The following is a 23,684-nucleotide window of genomic DNA, read 5'->3' as shown; positions in this document are numbered from 1 at the left end:
GCCAGGTTTGGAAGAGATTTAAAAAAAAAAAAAAAAAAAGAAGGCAGGAGCGAGGAGGGCAGCTCCAGTCAGTCCAGTGTAGGAGTTGGAGCTGTCGGCTTTTCCTCGTCCAGCTCGTGTCATGCTGTTCCGCCGTCAGCTTCTGGGCGGACGCTAACGCACTCAGACACTAGCTTGTTTCCTCAGGAAGGCGACGAGACAGCCTGTTGAGGGCCAAGAGACCCCCAAGGCCTTGTGGGGTGGAGTGGCAATGTGGTCGCTACGGGTCTATACCCGCAAGAAGCGGGCTGGCCAGAGGCTCAACCTAACCCCGACGCCAGAGCTTGGCCCCACGGTGAAGGCGGAGGCCCCTCCGGGTCCAGACAGAAGGCCGTCTGCCCACTGTAAGCCCGGGCGGGCAAGCCTATGGAGGGGCGCTCGGGGTGGGAAACGCGAAGGGCGGGGGTGGCTAGGCCTCGGCCGCCCGAGGGACACTCGAGGCTGGCAAGCGGGCCTCCAGGGCCTTGCCCTGAAATATGCCGCCCTCTCTTAGGCCTGGAAGGAGACGCGCACTGTTTGCCGAAGATCTCTGAGAAAGTCGAGTGGAGTGGGCAGGGAGTTAGCCGCTATAGGCCGAGGAGGTGCGTAGCCACTAGTGCCCGTGCCTCTGCCCCCCTCAAAATTTTCGTCCCCATTTGCTGCCAATAGCCAGCCTCGTTCTGAGAGTCAGCGAAGAAAATAGGTGGAATATTGTGATTTCGCTCCTCCCACAGCATAGACCCAGAATTTTTTAAGGAGCAGTTTTGCCAAGTTACCTAAAAGCAAGCGAGCTCCGATCTTCAGGAAAGCATTCATAGCATCAGTTGGATATTGGTGCAATTAACCCATGGGATCTTTTTCTTAAGGATGTCCCCACATAGCCTTTCAAATTCTGAACGGTATGAACAGGGACGTGGAGAGCCAAGTCCAGACCGTGCAAACTAATTGCGTTGTTTGTTTGTTAGCACTCAGTTAAGAGTTACAGGACAGAAGAGCCTGAGAGAAAATAGCCCAAGTGAGGAGCCGCGGGATGAGAAGATTGCTCCATTGAGTGTATGCATATTTCTTTCATGGACCTTGGATATACTTACAACAGTGACGGTGGTAACTCACGTGCCTGCAGATTAAAATGTAGTATGGTCTTTGTTCAATAGAGAATACATAGCTTCCTAGCATTTTTATAAAGGTTGGTGTTTTTAGACAGGGCCTTGAATTTCTGATTCTGGTGGATTCATAGCCATATTTTTTGTTTTTAATTTCCTTTGACAAAAATTTGAGAAATGCCCATTACTGACTACTTTTCTATGAAACAGGTGTATGTGAGTTTTTCATAGTAACTCCCCTATGTTTAGGAGCACTTAAGGCATTTTAAAGCCATTTTCATGTTTTCTCATTTAACTTTCCATTAATGACTAGAAACAGTGTTCGTTACCATTAGTATATTATATAATTTTTAAAAATGTTTGTATTTATTTTTGAGAGAGAGATGGAGACTGCGTGAGCAGGGGAGGGTCAGAGAGAGAGAGAGGGAGACACAAAATAGAAAGACAGGCTCCAAGCTCTGAGCTAGCTGTCAGCACAGAGCCGGATGCGGGCTCGAACCCACCAAACGTGAGATCCTGACCTGAGCTGAAGTCCGAAGCTTAACCGACTGAGCCACACAGGCGCCCCTATATAATTTCTTGATCTACTGTACTTAATATGGATTCTGTACAGTATTTTAAAGATATATAACAGTAGTTTGGAGAAACTCAGATTTTAAAAATTGCTTGTGACTCATCTACCATTAGCATTAAATAGTTATGTTCCACTGCTTTAGCTTACATATATCTCTAAAACATGTGTTTTGGGGGTGGCCAGTTTCAACAAAGGCATTTTTAAAAAAGCTTTTACCCCAGATTTTAACACTGTTAAGTGTTCTTTGTAGATGATTCAGACTATGCAAAAAAAAAGTGTTTAAAAAGTTTCTCCTACTTTTTATATATTTTTCTACATTTCTTTTTATCTGCTTTTTAAAAATTTACAAGTTGTTATGTGATTGTATATTCCTCTAACATTAAGTGGCCTCTAAAAATATGATTTTTAGTGTCTGCATAGTGCTTTGTCTCATAGATAGATACACTGTAATTTATATGACCTTTTTCCTGTGGTTGGAGGATGGAGATTGTTTCCAAGGTTTTGCCAGTTAGATATCAGTGGACATTCTACCACAGAAGTTTTTTGTGTACACTCAAATTATTACTCTAAGATAAAAAATTTTGCAGTGGGTTAAGAGTTGGATCATGTTTAACATTTTTAATTCATGTTGGCAATTGGCATCTGATACTTAAAAAATACATATATTTGATAGATGAAAAGTAGCATGTTATCTGATTTTCCATTTCTCTGAATATTACTAAAATTGATACTTTTTTCTTGTTTTATTGTCTATTTGTGTGTCTTTTTTTTTGTGAAATGCTTATTCGTTATATGTTGAAGATAGCTATACTTTTATACACATATATGACATATTTTTATATTTGTTTGTCTTTAATTGTATTTCTGATATTTTAGACTTACCAGTATTTTTATTTTGCCTTCCTATTTCCAACCTAGGGGATCAGAAAAATACTCATCTTCTAGATGCTGGTTTATCCCATAGTAGTTAGTTGACTAGTATATTGCTGACTCTATAGACATGTCCACATTATTACATTTTAATATTAAATTTTAGATTTAATATTAAATATCAGATTACATCTATGATCATTAAGCCGAAAGAGTCTATTATACGTATGAAACTGATACACAAACTTCAGTTTTTCATTTTGAAAGTAACCAGATCAATGTGATAGAATACTAAAATATAAAAATATTTAGTCTTATAATTTGTGCTATATCTTTAATTCTTATTTCACCTAGGAGTCAGTGACTGATGACCTCCAGGTTGAAAGTAGTTCATCGAGTAGTGAGCTAGTATCAGGTAAGACTGCCAGATATGAATTCCCTCAGCTTTCTTTCTTACAAACATAAGCATCCATTTGTATTTTTGCTTCATCTTCCCGTCTTAGTGGAAGACATATCTTTCTCCTAGTCCAAGTCCTTCTGTCTGTGCAATGAACCTCATCCTCATAGCTTTCAAGTACACACCAGTAAATTAAAATTGTGATAAATGCAACATAAGAGATCCACTTGAATGTAACAAATTGAGTTTAGCTGGAGAGATTAGGAAAAGCTTCTAGGAAGGAAAAGCAATTGAATTGAGTTTGGAAGAAAAGGAGAAATTAGCTATGCAAAGAGGTGTGTTAAGAGTCACCCAGGCAGAGGGAATAGCATGTGCAAAGGCTGTAACATGCGATTAAGCCTTATGTGTTCAATGAAATGAAAGAAGGCCAGTGTGGCTGTCATTCAGAGAGGAGGGGGAAATGCAATATTAAGACAAGGTTAAGACAAGGTTAAACAGACAGAGGCCTTGCTGAGCCTTATAGACCATGTCAAAGATACTGGTGTTTATATTTGGAGCAGCAGGAAGCCACTGAAGTCTTTTACTTAGGAAAATATATGATCACCTTGGCTACAGTGTGGAAAGAAGCATGAATGGATGCAAATAGACTGGATGGGAGGTTATTACGGTAGTTTAGGGGAGAGATGATGGCACTTTGTACTAAAGGATGACATTGAAAATAGAAAGAAGTGAGCATAGCTCATGACTATTTTAGGAAATGAAACTGACAGAATTTGGCAAATGAAGAATATGGAAGTATCAAAGATGACACCTGTTTCTGGCTTGCATAACTGGATATAAGGTGGTGGCATTTACTAAAAAAAATCTTGTTTGAGGGGAAGATCATAAATTATGTTTTTTTTTTAATGTTTTATTTATTTCTAGGAGAGAGAGAGAGAGACAGCGTGAGGGTCAGAGAGACAGGGGAGGGTCAGAGAGAGAGGGAGTCACAGACTGAAACAGGCTCCAGGCTCCGAGCTGGCAGTCAGCACAGAGCCCGACGCGGGGCCCGAACCCACGAACCGCGAGATCATGACCTAAGCGAAAGTTGGACGCTTAACTGACTAAGCCACCCAGGCGCCCCCATAAATTATGTTTTTAATAAATTAGGTTATGGGTGCTTTTAAGATGACTAAGTAGAATGCCAAATAGGCAGTTGGATATGGAGAGCTGCTGATAGAAATTTATGAGCCATTTACATATTGGTGTAATTGAAGTTATTTTTGAAGAGAAGGAAGGATGCCATCAGCACACCAGAAATGCTGAGGAATTCTTAAAAGCAGATGAGATCAGATTGCTGAATATTTGAGAATATTTGAAGAGCAGAGAAAAACCACTGCAGACATAAGAATAGCTCTAGAGACATTTGAAACAGTTGGTCAATAAATGAAAAAAACAAAAAACAAACACAACACCTATAATAAAAAGGACCCTGAAGGAATTGTCAAGGTGAGGGATTAAGCACAGCATTTTGCCACTATGTGACCTGGTTCTTCTTCCTCATCCTTTGCTTATATTGGAAACATTGGCAGCTGCCAATGCATGCTGCCAGGATAAACCCTGAGAACTACTCCTAAGCAAAGTGCACTAAGGGTTTGGTTCCTAAGTGTCAATGTTGGGGCTGGGATGAGAAGCAGAAGGCAGTCTGAAGTAACTCCAGATTACCACAAGGATAGCAGCGGTAGAAAAATGTAAAAGAGATAGATTATGCTTGTTAACCCCAGGATAAAGATGTAATATGGCTCTCTGAAGTGGGAATTCTGATAAAGGAGCCTTCTAGTGTGTACACTAACCAGGCAATTAGAACAGTGCCCCATTTACCTACAATACCCGAAAATGCAGGAGGGTACCACCATGCAGAACAGAGGTTCTCAGCATGTCTCATTACTCTTCTAAGAAATTTCCAGAAGTAGGCTGCTGTTGCAGAATTTATACACACTGCTCTAAAAATAAATATTTTCAAACAGAGATATGAACAGATAACTAGGAGCACTCAAACGTTTGAATAAAACCAGTGACATGGAAGAGAGGCAACTAATCGAGCAAGAGAATAACTAATACTTGAATAACTGGAGAAAAACTGAATATCTTGTTGAAGACAAGAGGCCATTGGATAACAGTCCTATTTTAAAAAATTAACGGTCCCTGGAAACTAAAAATATCAAATTTAAAAACTCAGTAAATGAGCCTAATATTGAAATGAATTCAGCTCAAAATCAAATTAACTAGCTAGAAAATAGAATAAACATTTCCTAGAATATAAGTGCAAAAGAACAAGGAAGGTGCTCAACAAATGCTTCTCCTTCCCTTCTCTTTTCTTTGCCTGGTTAATTTCTACTTGTTCTTCAAGGAAAAAAAAAAAAACTCCAGTACTGTCTCTAGTGGGAAGCCTCTCCTGACCCCTCTTCTCTCTTTGTACATGAGTTATTCTTTCTTAGAAGTTCTGTAGCACTTTTTATATACTCTGTCGGGACTTAAAACAACATTATAATTACTTTTGTCATTCTTGGATCTAAAGCCATTGAGAATAAGCACTACCTTTTATGTTCCTGTCCAATGTTTGGGAGATAATATAATTTCAAATGCTTGTTGAATGAGTTTTATACTCTGTTTAGAGAAAATAAACTAATTATAATTATTATTTTCTAAAATTGTAGTTTAAATACTAGTTACTAGACTTATAAAGTTGATATGTGAAAGATATAAGGAAATAGAAAATAGATGGCGTCTAATTTACAGGCTGGTTGTATAAGATGCAGAACTCAGTGATTGGTCACTTATGTAGAATACTCAGCGCTTATCCCAACAAGTGCCCTCCTTAACACCCATCACCCATTTAGCCCATTCACCCAAACTCCTCCCCTCTAACAACCCTCAGTTTGTTCTCTGTATTTAAGAGTGTCTTATGGTTTGCCTGTCTCTGTTTTTATATTATTTTTCCCTCCCTTCCCCTATGTTCATCTGTCGTGTTTCTTAAATTCCACATATGAGCGAAATCATATGCTGTTTGTCTTTCTCTAACTGACTTATTTCACTTAGCACAATACACTGCAGTTCCACACGTGTTGTTGCAAATGGCAAGATTTCATTCTTTTTTTATCACTGAGTAGTATTCTGTTGTATATATACCACATCTTCTTTATCCATTCATCCATTGATGGACATTTGTGCTCTTTCCATATGTTGACTATTGTTGATAGCGCTTGACTGTTGTTGTTTTTTTAAATTTTAGGGTTTAATTTTTCCAGATAATATACAAAGCTTTTAATATTCTAGACAATTTTCAATACTTTAAGCAGCCACATGTCTAACAATGCTGACTGTCAGGAAGAGAAGAACAGATTGACTATTGTTGATAGTGCTCAAGCTGATTGTATTCTAAGATTTCGTTTGTTGATTGATATTTGAAACCTAGAATACTTCTTCCTGTAATAAAATGTAGATGGCTAGGTTTTGAGCAGCCTACAAAATTCTATTTAATATATAATTAACTTTTAATTCTATCTTCGAATATACTAATTTTACAACATGCTCAAAATTAGTTCAGGACTTCATATTTAATGTGGAAGATTGAACATAAACATCTACTTCTCCCTTCTGAAACTTCACTAAATTTTCAATTAAGGCATAAAAAGGGTTTGAAGCCACAGATAAAGAGAAGAGACTTCAGCTAACAAGAGGTAATCAACAAAATTTTGGAAACTAGAATGTAGATGAATAAGTTACAGTTGGCGTAACAGACCAAAGGGAGAGAGAGAGAGAGAAGGGGGGAAAAAGCTGAAAGATAGATGCCTAGAGTAAAGACAAACCAAGAATCAAACTGATTCAGGCTATAGTTTCAAGAATTAGAAGCATCACATATTCCTGAAGAAATGAATATATATAGTGTTGAAAATAGGAGGGGGTTTGGAAATCTTTAAATGTAGTGGTTAGATGATTTGATCCCTTCCCCATCACTGTATGTTCAGACAACTACTCTTTTTCCCACTGTGGCAGTCCAGAAACATTGAAGCAGAGGATCTGGACTCAGTGATGCTATATTGAAAACTAGGAGGGGAAAAAAAGAAAAAGAAAAGAAAAGAAAACTAGTAGCAGCATGGGGAAGAGGGGTGGGAATTAAGTAAATTTGTATACATAGTGGTGAAACTTCCAGACTTCTCTCCTACCTTACACCACTCAAGAAAATACTCCCAAACTAGGAGACAGGAGGAGTCATCCTTGGAAACTTCTCTGCCCAGAAGAAGACCTATATTCTGGAAGTAATGACCTGGTCCCTATATAAATACCCTTCAGTCAAGTCCACTACTTCCTAAACCCCAATCACAAATCCAGAGGTTCCATTGCTATTTTAATGCCTTATTCTTGAACATTAAAGAATTATAGGTCATTTAATTAAATAAAACATTTGAAATAAATGATAACCAAATGAAATGAAGCTTGAAGGACACAGACAATGCAAGGAAAAGAAACCTTTTAAAAGCTATGTTTTTATTATCTTCAGGATAATGAAGTAATAGTAATCCTGAGAATAATGAAAATATGTATCTATGAAACAAGTGAGGGCTATTAGGAAAAGGAGCATTTAGAGAACAAAAAGTATATTTTAAAAATATGAAATCAGGAACAGAACATTCTGTGAAGGATAGAATGATGAATTTAAGGAAATATTCCAAAAATTGAACAAACATTAGAAGATAAAAGATAAAAATAATGGCACTGGTAATGCAATTCTGTGAATATACTAAAAATCACTGAATTGTATACTTTAAAAGTTTGAATTTGTGGAATATGAATTGTATTGCAATAAACCTGCTTTTTTAAAAAGAAAAATAATTAGAAGATGAGTTCAGACATTCTAACATCTGAAAAATAGGCATTATAACAGGCATTTATAATTTAATTTAATTCTAGGCATTATAAACAGAAAGGAAATTTTTTTCAAAGGTTATTTTTTATTTTGAGAGAGAGATTGAGAAAGAGAGAGCACAGTTTGGGAAAGAACAGAGGGAAGGGAGAGAGAATCCCAAACAGGCTCTGCACTGTCAGTGTGGAGCCTGACTTGAGGTTCATATCAGCTAACTGCAAGATCATGTATGACTGGGGCTGAAATCAAGAGTGAGATGCTTAACCAACTGAACCAACCAGGGATCCCCAGAAAGGAAATTATTAAACACATAGAGCTAGAAAATTTTCTAGAATTAAAAATGGTTGGACCAGGGTGGCTCAGTCTGTTAAGCGTCTGACTTAAGCTCGGGTCATGAACCTGCAGTTTGTGAGTTCCAGCCCAGCGCTGGACTCTGGGCTGATAGCTCAGAGCCTGCAGCCTGCTTCAGATTCTTTGTTGCCCTCTCTGTTCCTCACCTGCTTGGTCTCTCTCTCTCTCTCTCTCTCTCTCTCTCTCTCTCTCTCAAAAATAAATAAAGAATTAAAAAAAATTTTTTAAATGATCATGAGTGTATCTGATGAAAGAGCCCACCAACTGCCCATGACAATGAATGAAAAAAAGACCCAGGCATAACATGATATAACTTAAAGATCTTCAGGATAAAGAGAGAAATCCTTCAGTCTTCCAGAGGAAAAATTGTTGATTGCAAATAAGTAATGAAGAATATGCATGGCATTGAGTTTCTCAAGAGCAACTCCAGAAGCTAGAACATGGTGGGAAAATGCATTTAAAATTCTGAAGGGAACAGATTTTGCTGAGGTGAAATGGATCCCCGGACAAAATTTCGTTCAGATTTCAAGACTGATGATGTCACAACATACCAAGAGGCTTGGGAAAGGTTTATCACTCATTCAACGAGGCTTTGTAGAGAGAAAAGTGTCTCCTGAGCAGGACTGACAATGGTTTGAGAAAGCAGGGAAAAGAAATTGGGTGAAGAGGTTTAAGTGGGGCCAGGATGAGGTTTCCTGGACATGGTTTTAACTTGTATCCATTGCTAAAAGATGAAAATTGGGGCTTTTTATTAGCTTTCCCAGATGTATGGAGGAAGGGGAAGAGACAGCAGTGAGGTTTAAATTTGTCAAACATCAAAAAATGGAATCAGTCATTTTAATGCAGTAGTCTAGAATTCTGTACCCAGCCCAACAATCACTCAAATGTGATGATAGTATAAAGAAATTTTATACAGATATATCCATGCACCTTTTCTCATGAAATAAAGGAGGTACTCCAACAACACTAGAGAATAAATCAATAGAGAAGAAATCAAGGGATCCAGGAATCAAAGGTTCTAATACAAGCAATATGTGCAAGAAGTCCTTAGGATAAGGATAAAGGAGAATTCCACGAAGGCACTTCTAGCAGACAAGAAGTCCGAAATTTAAGCAAGCATATTGAGATCTCCAAGAGCAATACTTCTTTAAAAACGGGGGGAAAAAAAAAGGAAAAGAGAAGAGAATAAGAGAATAAAGAGAGGCAGGAAGGAAAAAAAATTTTTAAAAACAGAACTGATAGATAACCTGGAATTTTTAAAGTATTGAGAAGAAATTTGTACTTCTGCCAGAAAATGATAGGTACTTAGAAATCTAATTTTAAAAATGGATAATCAATAACTCAAAAAAAACCCAACTTGTAGCAAAAAGATGATGAATATAGCTCATAGCTCATAGCTCATGGCTTGGGTATAAATATATTTGAGCAGTCATAATAATAGAATTGTTGAATACATTTTAATTTAGAAATATAAAGGGGTTATTAGAAGAAACAGCTAAAAGAGTTGAAAACAGTCTCTGAAGGATAGGGAATTATGGAGAGGCTTGAAACAAAGAAATTGCCATTTTTGTTACAAGCCATGTAGAACTATTTGGCTTTTTAAATACACAGAGTATAATTTGATATAAATATAACTTTAAGTGCATTTACATTTCTAATGTGTGACTCCAGGGCTACCCTTCTACTGCTATAATCATGAACATTTATTTATTCTTTTCTCTACCAATACCCATATGGTAAGTATGGGGTATTCCTAATTTCTGAGCCCGGCTTGAGTTCTGGGGTTTAGTGATAGGGATGGCTCTCTCATGTGTGGTTTTCATGGAGTTTTTTTTTTTTTTTAACCATTTGTTTATTTTTGAGAAAAAGAGCATGAGTTGGAGAGGGGCAGAGAGGGGGCAGAGGATCGAAGTGTGCTCTGTGCTGACAGCTACAAGACCAATGTGGAGGTCGAACTCATGAACTGTGAGACCAGGACTTGAGGGGAAGTCAGACAGTCAACTGACTGAGTCACCCAGGTGCCCCTTCATGGAATTTTTAAATATAAAAGGCAAGAGAGATGTAACAATATATGAAGGGGAAGGATGAAAACAGAATGAGAAGACTTAAAAAGTAGTGAAGACAGGGACAAGACACACTAGGGCACTTGGAGTAGGGGAAGCAAAAGATGTTCAGAGTGATAGCCTATCTCTGATACTTGATAAAGTGAAAAGGAGGTTAGATTGGGGTCAATCAAATTAAGCTTTGAGTGATGGCTGGAAGAGGTAGCCAGATAGGAAATAATTCTCAGTTTTAAGGATGACGTTGGAGTGGAAGAGAAAGATGTGGTGAGATCAAAGTAGGCAAGACAAAGAATTAGTGTTCTTAGGTAGGTTAAAGATGAGGACAGTTGGGATGAGCACTGGGTGTTATATGGAAACCAACTTGACAATAAACTATTTTAAAAAAAAGATCAATAAAAAAGATCTTAAAAAACTTAAGCTATATTTTTCAATCCAGAGTCTTTTTGTAGGTTAACTTTTTCAAATCAGCTCCCGATCTTTGGGCACAGATGCAGAATGTCTGTTTTTAGTAAGAGTTCTTTTGAAGCAAAGAAATAAAGAGAAGTGAAACATGAACTTTAAGGAAGAAAAAAAGAAAGATGAGGACAGATGGGCATAAGTCAGCTCCATGGCAGCAGAAAATAGGTTTATCAGAGCCATGCTCCCCTTTTATCCCTCATCTGCCCCCCTACCCTGCCAGTTTTTATTACTGTTAACCTCTATTTTGTCACTTGAAAGTGTGTAATAAATGGTGACTAGAGCAGACTATGTTTTCCCTTTTCTTAATAAACCTGGTTCTTGATATTTAGTATTAACTTCTATCCCTATCATTTATTTGTAAGTTCTTCATTCTAGTCACTCTCACAGAGATGACTTTAAGACCTGTTAGTCTGGGAGATTCTCTATTCAAATATTTTGCCCTTTTTCTTATTGAGATGTTTGTTTTCTTATTATTGAGTTTTCAGAGTGATTTATATTCTGGATTCTAGTGCATTTGCAAATGTTTTAATATGTGGCTTATCTTTTCAATTTAACAGTCTCTTTCAAAGGGAAGTTTTAAAATTTGATGAAGTCTAATTATCATTGCTGTTGTTTTATGAGTTGTCCTCTTAGTGTTATGAGTTTTTGCCTACCTCAGTCATGAAGATTTTCTCTTCTTTTTTTCTAGAACTTTTGTGGTTTTAGGATTTACAATTTATGTTAATGATTCACTTGGAGTTAATTTTTTTATATGATGGAGGGTATGAGTACAAGTTTTTTGTTTTGTTTGATTTTGCATATAGACATGCAGTTGCTTCAAGAGAATTTGTTTAAAACAATGTCCTTTCCACACTGAATCGTCCTTGCATCTTGGCAAACAATCATTTGCTCATATGTGTATGAGTCCATTTCTGGGCTTTCTGTGGAATTCCTTTGATCTATTTGTCTGTGTTTAGGCTCATTGCTTGTTTGTTTATTTCTAATTTATTTGTTTAAATTCAAGTTAGTTCACATACAGTGTAATATTGGTTTCAGGTATAGAACCCAGTGATTAATCCCTTACGTAGAGCACCCAGTGCTCATCCCAACAAGTGCCCTCCTTAATTCCCATCACCCATTTAGCCCATTCACCCACCAATTGCCCTTAGAGCAACCCTCAGTGTATTCTCTGTATTTAAGAGTGTCTTATGATTTGGCTCCTTCTCTGTTTTTATCTTATTTTTCCTTCCCTTCCCCTATGTTCATCTGTTGTGTTTCCTAAATTCCACATAGGAGCGAAATCATAAGCTATTTGTCTTTCTCTGACTGACTTATTTCACTTAGCATTATACGCTCTAGTTCCATCCATGTTGTTGCAAACGGTAAGATTTCATTCTTTTTTTTTATCAGCAAATAATATTCCATTGTGTATATACATATATATATATATATATGTATATACACACACCACATCTTCTTTATCCATTCATTAATCGATGGACATCTGGGCTCTTACCACAGAATGGCTATTGTTGATAGCGCTGCCATAAACATTGAGGTGCATGTGCCCCTTCAAATCAGCATTTTTGTATCCTTTGGATAAATACCTAGTAGTACAATTGCTGGATTGTAGGGTAGTTGTATTTCTAATTTTGGGTGGAAACTCTATACTGTTTTCCAGAGTGGCTCCACCAGTTTGCATTCCTACCAGCAGTGCAAAGGGTTCCCTTTTCTCTGCATCCTCACCAATGTCTGTTATTTCCTGAGTTGTTAATTTTAGCCCTTCTGACAGGAGTGAGGTGGGATCTCATTGTGAATGGTATTTTTCTGATAATGTACGCTCATCGTTTTTTAAATGGAATAATTAGAATTACCCTTTCTTCTTAGCTTGTTAGTTTACAATTAGTGATTTACTTATGCATAAAACTTGCATTTTGGGGTAAAAAAATCACAATTGAAAAAAAGGAGGGGAAGGAATAAATTATAAAACTTGAGAAAGCAATGGAAAAAGATTATAATGCATTTTCTACATAAAAAATATTTTCTAAGGTTAAAGTGGTATACAATTATATGCCTTTTCAGTTGTTTATATAAGTAATTTTATATTCTCTATATACAACTGCATATATGTTTCTACAAATTTGAATTCTTAGGATTTTGAGCATGTATACTATTGAAACATTTTACCTTTTTTGTTTGTTTATTCTATAGGACTAAGTTTGCAGCATGATATTTCTAGTTCTCCTCTGAGCCATTCATTCACAGACTCTTACACAGAATACAAGAGTTTTGAAGAGAGTTTAAGTAGTTTCCCATCACCTGAACTCTTCAGAGGATCAGATTATTTAGGTGAGAAAATAATTTCAACCTTAAGCTGACCCGCTATAGAAACTGTCCCTTTGTCCACAAATCCTCCAATGTATAAAGTTCCTTTTGAGAAGGTATGCTTGTCTTCTTCATCAAAACCTCCTTCCCTTGCCCACTATCCACTGTATTCCAGGCTCAATCACATAGGACTATACATCAGAAGCCACCAGATAAGAAAAGGATGAAGACATTATGGGAATGACCCAGAAACAAGCTAGTTTGCACTGTAGTATCCCAGAGAAGTGCACAATTTGGGTGCCCCAATACTTGTAAAGAGATTTATCTGAAATGTGAAAGATGTGGTGACTACTTTCTTACTCAAATGAAGCCTAGAGATATATTCTTTTGGGTATTTTGAGGAACTCTGGAATGGAGGATACTAGGCACTGTTAATAGCAAGGATCTGTGGAATTTGAAATGTTGGTCCCAGTTACTCATTCCTCTGGAGTAGTATCATATATCCACACCCTTGAAAGTGGTATGAACTTTCTCTCTCTTTGGCTTCGCTAAAGCAATGGAAATGTGACTTGCTTTGGGCAATAAGATTATAAACAGATCTTTTATGCTAGAATGATTGGACTTGTCCTCTCAAACTTTTCAATTGTGAGATGAATATATCCTAATTAGCTTTTGCCTCTCCTGTGGGGACCCCAGAATGATAGGTATGGGATAGAACAGTCCCAGACAATTTGCAGACTGCAGAGAACCGCCCCATCTGATCAGCAGGTCTGTAATCTGAAGCAGACTTTCCTGAGCCAACCAGTAGATATGGGAATAAGAAGTAAATGCTTTCATTTTATGCCAGTGAGGTTTGGGGGTTATTTATTACACAGAAAAAGGCAACTGTTTCAGATACTGTGCTGAATGAAAAGAGTGGAAATTATATGAAAATGTACATCTGAATTCTGAGCCCTTCTTACCTAATGCCTATTGCCATCCCAACCCAACATCCCATTTCTCTGCTCAGCTTCCAAACTACTAGCACCCAGACTTGAACCTTTCAGGCAGGAGAGTGGAAGATTCTTTCCTAACAAATGTGAACAACTATAAAGAAAATACCTAAAGATACTGACCTCAGTACCTCTTCAATGAAACTGACAAGAACACTCTGCAATGAAGCCAACTCTGTGACAAGCTCAAACAAGGTCACAGAGATTCCACTTAGCTTTTTAGGGCTCCCTCTTAAATATGAGTAGAGAGCCAAAGATTATCAGTATTCCTGAGGAAGTCTTCTAACAAAAAACATAGTGATCAAAACAAAAGAAAATATGGAAGTGACATCAGCAAGATATTGGAATAAGAAGCCCTGGTCCCTTCTTCTCCCATGGATACCAATTCAACAGCAATACATGGGCTTATTCCCTTTGTGAGAAATCTGGGAACTGATTAAAGGGACTCCTGCACCTCAGGCATGTATGAGACCAACTGCATCAAAGCCAGTAGGAAAATTCAAGACATTCTCTCACCATAGTCCCTACCCACAGTATATTGCCACACAATTGGCAGAAAACACCTAGGTCCCAGCTTCTCCCTGGGGAGGGAAGAAAAGAACTGAACCATGCGTGAAATGTTATAAATTTTCTGGGAGCTTCCTAAAGGATTGGCTCATCTCTTGCCTGTCTCAGTGGTACCCAAGGGAATGGCTTCTGTCTCATTTGTCTCAGAGCACTGAGGGGACCTGGTATATTCTAGATGCCTACTGGCCTCTAACAACAAATATGGTGTGTGAGGAAACCTTAAGAGACTCATGGAACACAATCAAACAGCAATATGTACTTTAAAGGAGTCCCAGAGGTAGAAGAGATGAGGGAGGGAGGGGGAGAGAGAAGGGAGAGCTAAGGGTAAAAGAAAGAAGATGAGAGAAGGAGGGAGAGGGAGAAAGGGGAGGAGAGGGTAAAGAGTAAGGGGCTGAAGGGAGGGTAATGGAGAAAGAAAGAGAGCTTGTCAGAAAGTTTATTCACAGAAATAATAGGTGCAAACTTACCAAATTTGGGAAAGGAAAAGCATGTGTAGACCTAGGAAGCCCAATGAATCTCAGATAAGGTACCAAAGAAATCCACACAGGGACTCATAAATTATCAAAGATCAAGTTTTGACTTTTAATAATTTGACTTTTTAAATTTTGCAAGTAGTAATAGAAAACCAACTTGATATGTACAAGACTTGTATTAGACTATCATTGGGTTTATTAGCAGAAACATTGCAGGCCAGAAGGGAGTAGAATGATCTGTCAAAGTGGTGAAAGAAAAGAACAATGGAATATTATTCATCCATGAAAAAAATGAAAATTTCCATTTGCAACAATATGAATAGAGTTAGACATTATAATGCTAAGCAAAATAAGTCAGTCAGAGAAAGTCAGATACCATATGATTTCACTCATAGGTGGAATTTCAGAAAAAAATCAAATGAACAAAGGGGAAAAAAGAGAGAAATGTCAAGAAACAAACTCTTAATAGAGAGCAAACTGATGATTACCAGAAGGGAGATGGGTGAGAGATGGGTGAAATAGGTGATAGGGATTAAGGACTGTACTTGTCCTGATGAGCACCAGGTGATTAAAGTAAAAATTTAAAGAAAAAGAAATGAAGAGATAAGGAGTTTCCCACACAAAGCTGAAGGAGTTAATCACTGCTAGACTCACCTTACCAAAAAAATGGTAAAAAGAGTTCTTTAAGTTGAAATAAAGGACTAAACAGCAACACAAAAGCATATGAAAATATAAAACTTTCCAATAAGTATATAAACCTAAAATAATACTGTAACAGGGTTTAAATCTCTCTTAATTCTAGAATAAAAGTTAAAAGACTAAAGTATTAAAAATTACTATAATAAAAATATGTTAATGAATACACAATATAAAAAGATGTAAACTGTAACATCAGTACCACAAAATGTGTGTGAAGAGAGAAATAAAAGTATAGAGTTTTTGTATATAATTGAGATTGCTATCAGATTAAAATAGATTCTTAAGACTATATTTTATATAGGCACCATGGTAACCATGTAGAAAATACCTATAGAAAATACACAAAAGAAAATAGAAAGGAGTCAAAGCATATCAATATAAAAAAGTCAATGAAACACAAAAGAAGATGGCAAGAGAGGAAAAGGGACAAAAGAACTGTAAGACAGAAAATAATGAACAAAATAGTAATAGTCTTTCCCTATCAATAATTACTTCGAGTGTAAATGGTTTGAATTCCCCAATCAAAAGACAAAGAGTGGCTGAACATATTTAAGAAAAAAACAAGGTCTATGTGCTATCTACAAAAGGACACACATAGGCTGAAAGTGAAGCAATAGGAAAAGATATTCCATGTAAATGGTGACCTAAAGAGAGCAGGAGTGGCTCTGCTTATATCAGATAAAACATATTTTAAGTCAAAAACTGTCACAAGAGGGGAATGCAAACTGGAGCAGCCACTCTGGAAAACAGTATGGAGGTTCCTCAAAAAATTAAAAATAGAATTCCCCTACGACCCAGCAATTGTACTACTAGGTGTTTGTCCAAGAATTAGAGGTAGGCTATTTTGGAGAGAGTCATGCACCCCAATATTTATAGCAGCACTATCAGCAATAGCCAAAGTATGGAAAGAGTCCAAATGTCCATCGATGGATGAATGGATAAAGAAGATATGGTATATATACACACACACACATACAGTGGAGTGTTACTTGGCAATCAGAAATAATTGACATGTCATTGGATGGAACTAGAGGGTATTATGCTAAGTGAAATTAGTCAAAGAAAGACAAATATCATATGACTTCACTCATATGAGGACTTTAAGATACCAAATAGATGAACATAAGGGAAGGGAAACAAAAATAATATAAAAACAGGGAGGGGAACAAAACTTAAGAGGCTCTTAAATATGGCGAACAAACAGAGGGTTATTGGAGGGGTTGTGGAAGGGGGAACGGGCTAAATAGATAAGGGGATTAAGGAATCTACTCCTGAAATCATTGTTGCACTATATGCTAACTAACTTGGATGTAAATTTTAAAAACAAATTAAAAAAAAAAACGATCACAAGAGACAAAGACATTATATAATGATGATGAAAGGGTCAGTTAATCAGGAACATATAATGAATATAAATAAGTATGCACTCAACATCAGAGCACCTAACATATAAACACTGACAGATCTGAAGGCAAAAATAGACATCCATGCAGTAATGAAGACTTAATTACTCCCACTTTCAATAATGAATAGAACAACCATACAGAAAATCAACACCTTTTTTGAATTCAAAATATATTGCAAAACTATAGTAATTATAACAGTATGGTACTGGCATTAAGATAGACCTATAGATTAATAGAATAGAAAGGAATGAATCCATGCTTATATGGTCACTTGATTTTAGATAATGGTGGCAAGAATACACAGTGTGGAAAGAATAGTCTATTCAAGAATGTTGGGAAAACTGGACTTCTGTCACTTCTTGGCCTTTTGTCTAACATCAAGTGTGGGAAAACTGGATTTCTACATACAAAAGGATGAAATCAAACCAATACCTTACATCATATAAAAAAAAAACCTTAAAATGGATTAAATGCGTAAACATAAGACCAGAAACCATTAAACTCATGGAAGAAGATAGGAGAAAACCTTCATGATACTGGTCTTAATGATTTCTTGGATGTATCAACAAAAGCACAGGCAACAAAAGCTAAATTAGATGAGTGAGATTATATGAAACTAAAAACCTGCGCAGCAAAGGAAACAACAGTGAAAAGGCAACATACAAAAAGGGAGAAAATGTTTACAAACGACTTATGTGATGAAAGATTAATATTAAAAAATATATAAGAAACTACTGTAACTCAGTAGGGAAAAAAATGAACAAATAACCCAATTAAAAAGTGGGCAAAGGACTTGAATAGCTATTTCCCCAAAGAAGACATACTGATGGCCAACAGGTATATGAAAAGATGCTCAACATCACTAATTATCAGGAAAATGCAAATCAAAACCACAATGAAATCTCACCTCACCTGTTAGAATGATTATTATTAAAAAAAATAAGTGTTGACAGGATGTGGAGAAATTGGAACACTTGTACATTGTTGTTTGGATTGTAAATGGTGCAGCTGCTATGGAAAACAGTGTAGAGTTTCTTCCAAAAATTAAAAATAGAACTACCTTATGATCCACCAATCCTACTTATGGGTATTTATGCAGTCAGGATCTTAAAGAGATGTTTGCACTCCCATATCTATTTCAGCATTATTCACAATAACTAAATGTGGAAACCATCTATGTGTTCACTGATTTATGAATGGATAAAGGAAATATGGTATATGCATATGATGGAATATTATTGAGCCTTAAAAGGGGGAAATCCTGCCATATGCAACAACCTGGATGAACCTTGAGAATCCTATGCTAAGTGAAATAAGCCAGTCATAGACAGATAAATACTGTATTATTCCTCTTGCATGAGATATCTAAAATAATCAAATTCATGGAATTAGAGTAGAATGTTGGTTGCCTTGGCCTAGAATGAGATAGATATGAGAAGCTGCTATTCAACAGGTATTAGATACTGGTTTTGTAAGATGAATAGGTTCTAGAGATCTGCTATACAACACTGTGATATACTAGAGTTAACAGTACTCTATTGTACACTTACATATTTGAGAGGGTAGATTGATGTTAAGTGTTCCTCCCACACTAAAATTAAAAATTAAGAAAAGGAACCAAGAAAAATAGAAACACAAGGAGAAAAAAATATTGAAAAAAGAGTCTCACTGACATAAAATGTATATTGTGTTCATTAAACAAGAATAGGATGCTATAAAAAAAGGAATATTCAGATAAGGAATGCAATAGCAGAGACAAATTCAGTAGAAGGATTAGAAATTAGGGTTGAGGAGAAAAAAAGTCAGAAGGAAAATAAAATGAAAGGCTGAAATTTAACAGAAAAAAGATAAGTTAGTGGAGGAGTATATGATATCCATTATCAAAAGAAAGCAGTTTAAGACAAAGATAATGAAAGAAGCAAGAAGAAAATGGTCAATGTTATAATTCAAGAACATTTCCTAGAGTTAAAAAATATGATTTCTATGTTAAAAGGGCCACAGTGTACCCAGCATAATAGATGAAAAACACCAAGATAAAGCATTATGAAACTTTAGGACACTAGAGAATGGAATGAAAAGAATGAATTCATAGAATTTGGTAAAGTTTGGATTAAATCGATGAAAAATATAGAGAAAACTAAACAAACAAAAAAGAGTGACTCCAGCGGGGGAGAAATGATTGTTATGGTGCACAACAAGAATAAATAGCATTTTATAGCAATTTATTATTATAATGTCTGAAGCGAATATTGATCTAAGTATGTAATATCATAACATCAGGACAATGGGAAGTGTGGGAAGGGTGAGGACAGGAACGTAAGAGGGAATAACCTCATTCTTCCCTAGTGGGAAGTTAATGAAAAGCTTAAAACTGACATCAAGTAATACTAGCCTGTTATTTAGTGATAGGATATTTAATGGGACCTACATATAATACATAAAATATTAAGAGGAACCTCCTAGGTATGCTGTCTCTTCAGTCAGTAATGTTTATGGGGCAAAAATCCATGAAAGAAAGTAGGTTACAGTACTGAAATAGGCCAAAGAATATTTACTATACTGATACCATCAAGACTTGTCTTTTTTCTCTGTCTTACTCAAATCTTTAATTACCACAGCTTGGTATGGCTGAGACCTTTGTTTGGGGAAGTAACCTACTACTTTTGTGCTGTTGTTCAAAGTTGTTGTGTGCCATTTCTGCCTGCTGTTTTAGATTGGGAATGTCCCAGGTTGGAAGAACATACTCAATGCAAGAATTCCACTCTTCTGGATACCAGTAAAGCAGTAGCAATAGAGAAGGTATCACAGTTTTCAAACCTCTCTGCAATTTTAGGTGAGTTTTCACATTCTTTTTTGTTATGTCACAGGGGAAAACCCTCATCTATACTGGAAAAACAAAGTAATTTATTGAATGATTTATAACTAAGTTTATCAATTAGGATTATCTTTGGCTACAAATAATATCTGACTAGTAGTACCTTAGGCACATATAGGTCTCCTATTTTATAACTTTTATTTTGAAGTAATTTTAGACTTGCATAAAAGTTGCAAAAATAGTAGAGAGTTCCCATATACATCTCACCCAGTTTTCCCTAATTCTGTCTTATATAACATTAGTACAATGATCAGAATCAGGAAATTAACACTGGCATAGAACTACTAATTAAACCTTATTCACATTTCATGTTTTTCCACCAATCTTTTGTGTTTCAGGATCAAACATTGCATCTGATTGTTACTTCTCCCTTAGTCTACTATAGTCTGTAATATTTTCTCAGTCTTTCTTTGTCTTTCATAATCTTGGTACTTTTGAAGATTACTTATCAGTTATTTTGTAGAATAGCTCAATTTGAATTTGTGTGATGTTTTGTTATGATTGGAATGAGCTTATACAATTTTTTAAAAGAACACTGCAGAAATGATGTTATGTCCTTTTCAGTATACTGTATTAAGTTCTTGATGTCAGTAAATGTATTACTGGTGATACTAAACTTCATCACTTGATTAAGGGGGTGTCTGCGGTTTTCTGAATGATTAAGTTAATAGTTTGTTTTTGTGGTTAATAAATACCCAGAGAAGATAGTTTGAGACCCTATAAATCCTGCCTCTCCTCACATTTTCATTCACTGATATTAGTAGTCATCAGAGGAATTCGACTATGACAGATATTACTCTGGTGTTTGTTTAATAGTGATTTTCTATTTTACACTTTCCCACTACATTCACTAATTGAAGTTCTACTGTAAAAGAACTGTCTCTTTTCTGCCATTTCTTTATTCAGTTGTTTATGGCAGTGTGAACCAATGAATATTTATTTTATTTTATGTGTTAAAATCCAATAATTTATTTACTTATTTATATAATTCCAGCATACGCAAAGTTATATAGGATATATATATATATATACTTCAGTGCATTTTGTTAATCACTTGGAGTATAGTTAGATTATTTGTTAATGTTAGATTCAATTTTTGGTTTTACATCCTGTTTTGTTTCTCTATTTGGGGAGAAAGGGCTATGTGAAGCATTGCTAAGAAAGAGTCAAAGCTATAAAAAATATATATATTCTCAGAAAAGCATCACGTCCTCCTTTCTGCTACCCTGATCCTATTCCCCTCTTCTTTCTACCCCTTTCCCACCCAACCCTTATAAATACTAGTCTCTTCAGTTTATGGTTTATCTTTCGTCTATTTCTTTTGTATGCGTTTTCTTATATCCTTTTTTAAAAAAGTGTTTTATTTATTTTGGAAAGAGAGAGCACAAGCAGGGGAGGGGCAGAGAGAAGGTGGGGACAGAGGATCCAAAGTAGGCTCTGCACTGACAACAGCTAGCCCAATGTAAGGGCCGAACTCATGAAATGTGAGATCATGACCTGAGCCAAAGTCCAGTGTTCATCCACTGGGCCACCCAGCTGCCCCATATCCTCTTCTTTCTTGCATGAAGGTTAGCATATTTATATACTTTTTATTTTGTTTTTTCCACATATTAGTATGTATTAGAAATCACTCCATCTGGTTTTAAGGAGGTCTTCCTCATGTTTTTTCAATAGCTACATATTCACTGTATGGATGTATTTTTGTTTATTTAACCACTCTCCTATGAGTTAGATATTTAGGGTTTTCCCCCAGTATTTTGCCACTACAAATAATGTGTCAATGAATAAACCTATTCCATCAATAATACAAAGATATATATCATATCTTAAAGGTAGATTCTCAGAAGTAGGATGCTGGGTCAAAAGGTAAGTGGATATAACTTTGTTGTGTATTGCCAGATTTTCCTCCAGAAAGATTATATCAGTTTACATTCCCACCAGCAAAGTATTACAGTGCTGTTCCCTCATATCCTCACCAACAAAATATATTGTCATATTTAAATTTTTTTCTACTCTAATAGGTGAGAAATGGTATTTCAGTGTTATTTTAATTTGCTTTGCCCTAACTGTATGTGAGTTTAAACATTTTTCATATGTTTGAAGGCTATTTTTATTTTCTGTGTGTGGGTATTTTCTTTTCATGCCTTTTCCCCATTTTTCACCTGTTTTTTTATCCTTTCTCCTCCATTTCTAGGTTCATTAAATATTAAGAACTTTAGCTTTTTCCTAAATGTTCCAATCAAAAGACATAGGGTGATAGAGTTGATTAAAAAAACAGATATATCTATATGCTGCCTACAAGAGACTCATCTCAGCCCTAAAGACACATACAGACTGAAATGAAGGGATGGGAAAACATTTACCGTGCTCAGGGAAATGAAGAAAAAAAAAAAAAGCCATGGTAGCAACACTTATATCAGTTAAAATAGACTTTTTAAAACAAAGACTGTAATATGAGACAAAGAAAGGCATTACATATTACAAAGGGATCAATCCATTGAGACAGTATAATAGTTGTGTATATCTCAGCACCTGGGTGGCTGAGTCGGTTAAGGGTCCAACTTCGGCTCCAGTCATGATCTCGGGGTTCTTGGGTTCGAGCCCCGCGTCAGGCTTTGTGCTGACAGCTCAGAGCCTGGAGCCTGTTTCGGATTCTGTGTCCCCCTTTCTCTCTGACCTCCCCCTGCTCACGCTGTCTCTTTCTCTCAGAAATTAAAAAAAAAAAAAAACATTAAAAAAATTTTTTTGAAAAAAATATATATAAGGAAACAGTGTCTTTGAATGACACATTACACCAGATGGTATAACAGATATATACAAAACATTTCATTCAAACAACAGAATATATATTCTTTTCAAGGGCACATGGAACATTCTTTAGAATAGATTAAATGTTAGGCCAGAAAGCATGTCTTAGTAAATTGAAGAAGATTGAAATTATACCATTCATCTTTTCTGTCCACAACAGTATAAAACTGGAAGTGAATCACAAGAAGAAAACTGGAAAAAAAAAAAAAGCACAAAATGTCAGGCTAAGCAATATAATACTAAACTACCAATAGGTTGATATAGAAAACAAAGGGGAAATAAAAAATTACATGGAGACACAAGAAAATGAAAATGTAATGATCCAAAACCTTTAAGACACAGAAAAACAAGTCTAAGAGGGAAATATATAATGGTACAGGCCTACCTCAAGAAACAAAAAGCTCAAATAAATTATCTAAACTTGGGGCACTTGGGTGGCTCAACTGAGCATCCAAGTCTTGATTTTGGCTCAGGTCGTAATCTCCTGGTTCATGGGGTCAAGCCCTGTGTGGGCCACTGCACTAACAGCATGGAGCCTCCTTGGGATTCTCTCTGTCTTTCTCTTTCTACCCCTCTCCCACTTGTGTGTGTGTGTGTGCACTTTCTCTCTCTCTCAAAATAAATAAATAACATTTTTGAATTTTTTAAATGTTTTTATTTATTTCTAGGAGAGAGAGAGAGAGAGAGAGACAGTGTGAGCAGGGGAGGGTCAGAGAGAGAGGGAATCACAGACTCTGAAACAGGCTTCAGGCTCTGAGCTGGCAGTCAGCACAGAGCCCGACGCGGGGCTCAAACCCACGAACCGTGAGATCATGACCCAAG

At 36.3% G+C, this 23,684-nt stretch overlaps 1 protein-coding gene across 1 annotated transcript in view; it reads left to right on the top strand.

Moving 5' to 3' along the window:
• Positions 1-186: 186 nt before the first annotated feature.
• Positions 187-23,684, top strand: part of MEIKIN (meiotic kinetochore factor) — a 98,397-nt gene continuing 74,899 nt past the window's right edge. Inside the window, exons 1-6 of the mRNA XM_077768917.1 lie at positions 187-383; positions 533-620; positions 984-1,071; positions 2,920-2,980; positions 12,929-13,066; positions 19,893-20,012. Coding sequence (XP_077625043.1) covers positions 251-383; positions 533-620; positions 984-1,071; positions 2,920-2,980; positions 12,929-13,066; positions 19,893-20,012 — 628 coding nt within the window. The 5' untranslated portion in view covers positions 187-250. The remainder of the gene's footprint in view (positions 384-532; positions 621-983; positions 1,072-2,919; positions 2,981-12,928; positions 13,067-19,892; positions 20,013-23,684) is intronic.

The sequence above is a fragment of the Crocuta crocuta genome, unplaced genomic scaffold (assembly GCF_008692635.1).
Source record: "Crocuta crocuta isolate KB4526 unplaced genomic scaffold, BGI_CrCroc_1.0 scaffold64, whole genome shotgun sequence".
Classification (NCBI taxonomy): Eukaryota; Metazoa; Chordata; class Mammalia; order Carnivora; family Hyaenidae; genus Crocuta; species Crocuta crocuta.
Note: the sequence above shows the minus strand (reverse complement) of the source record. Positions and strands in the feature narration are given on the sequence as shown.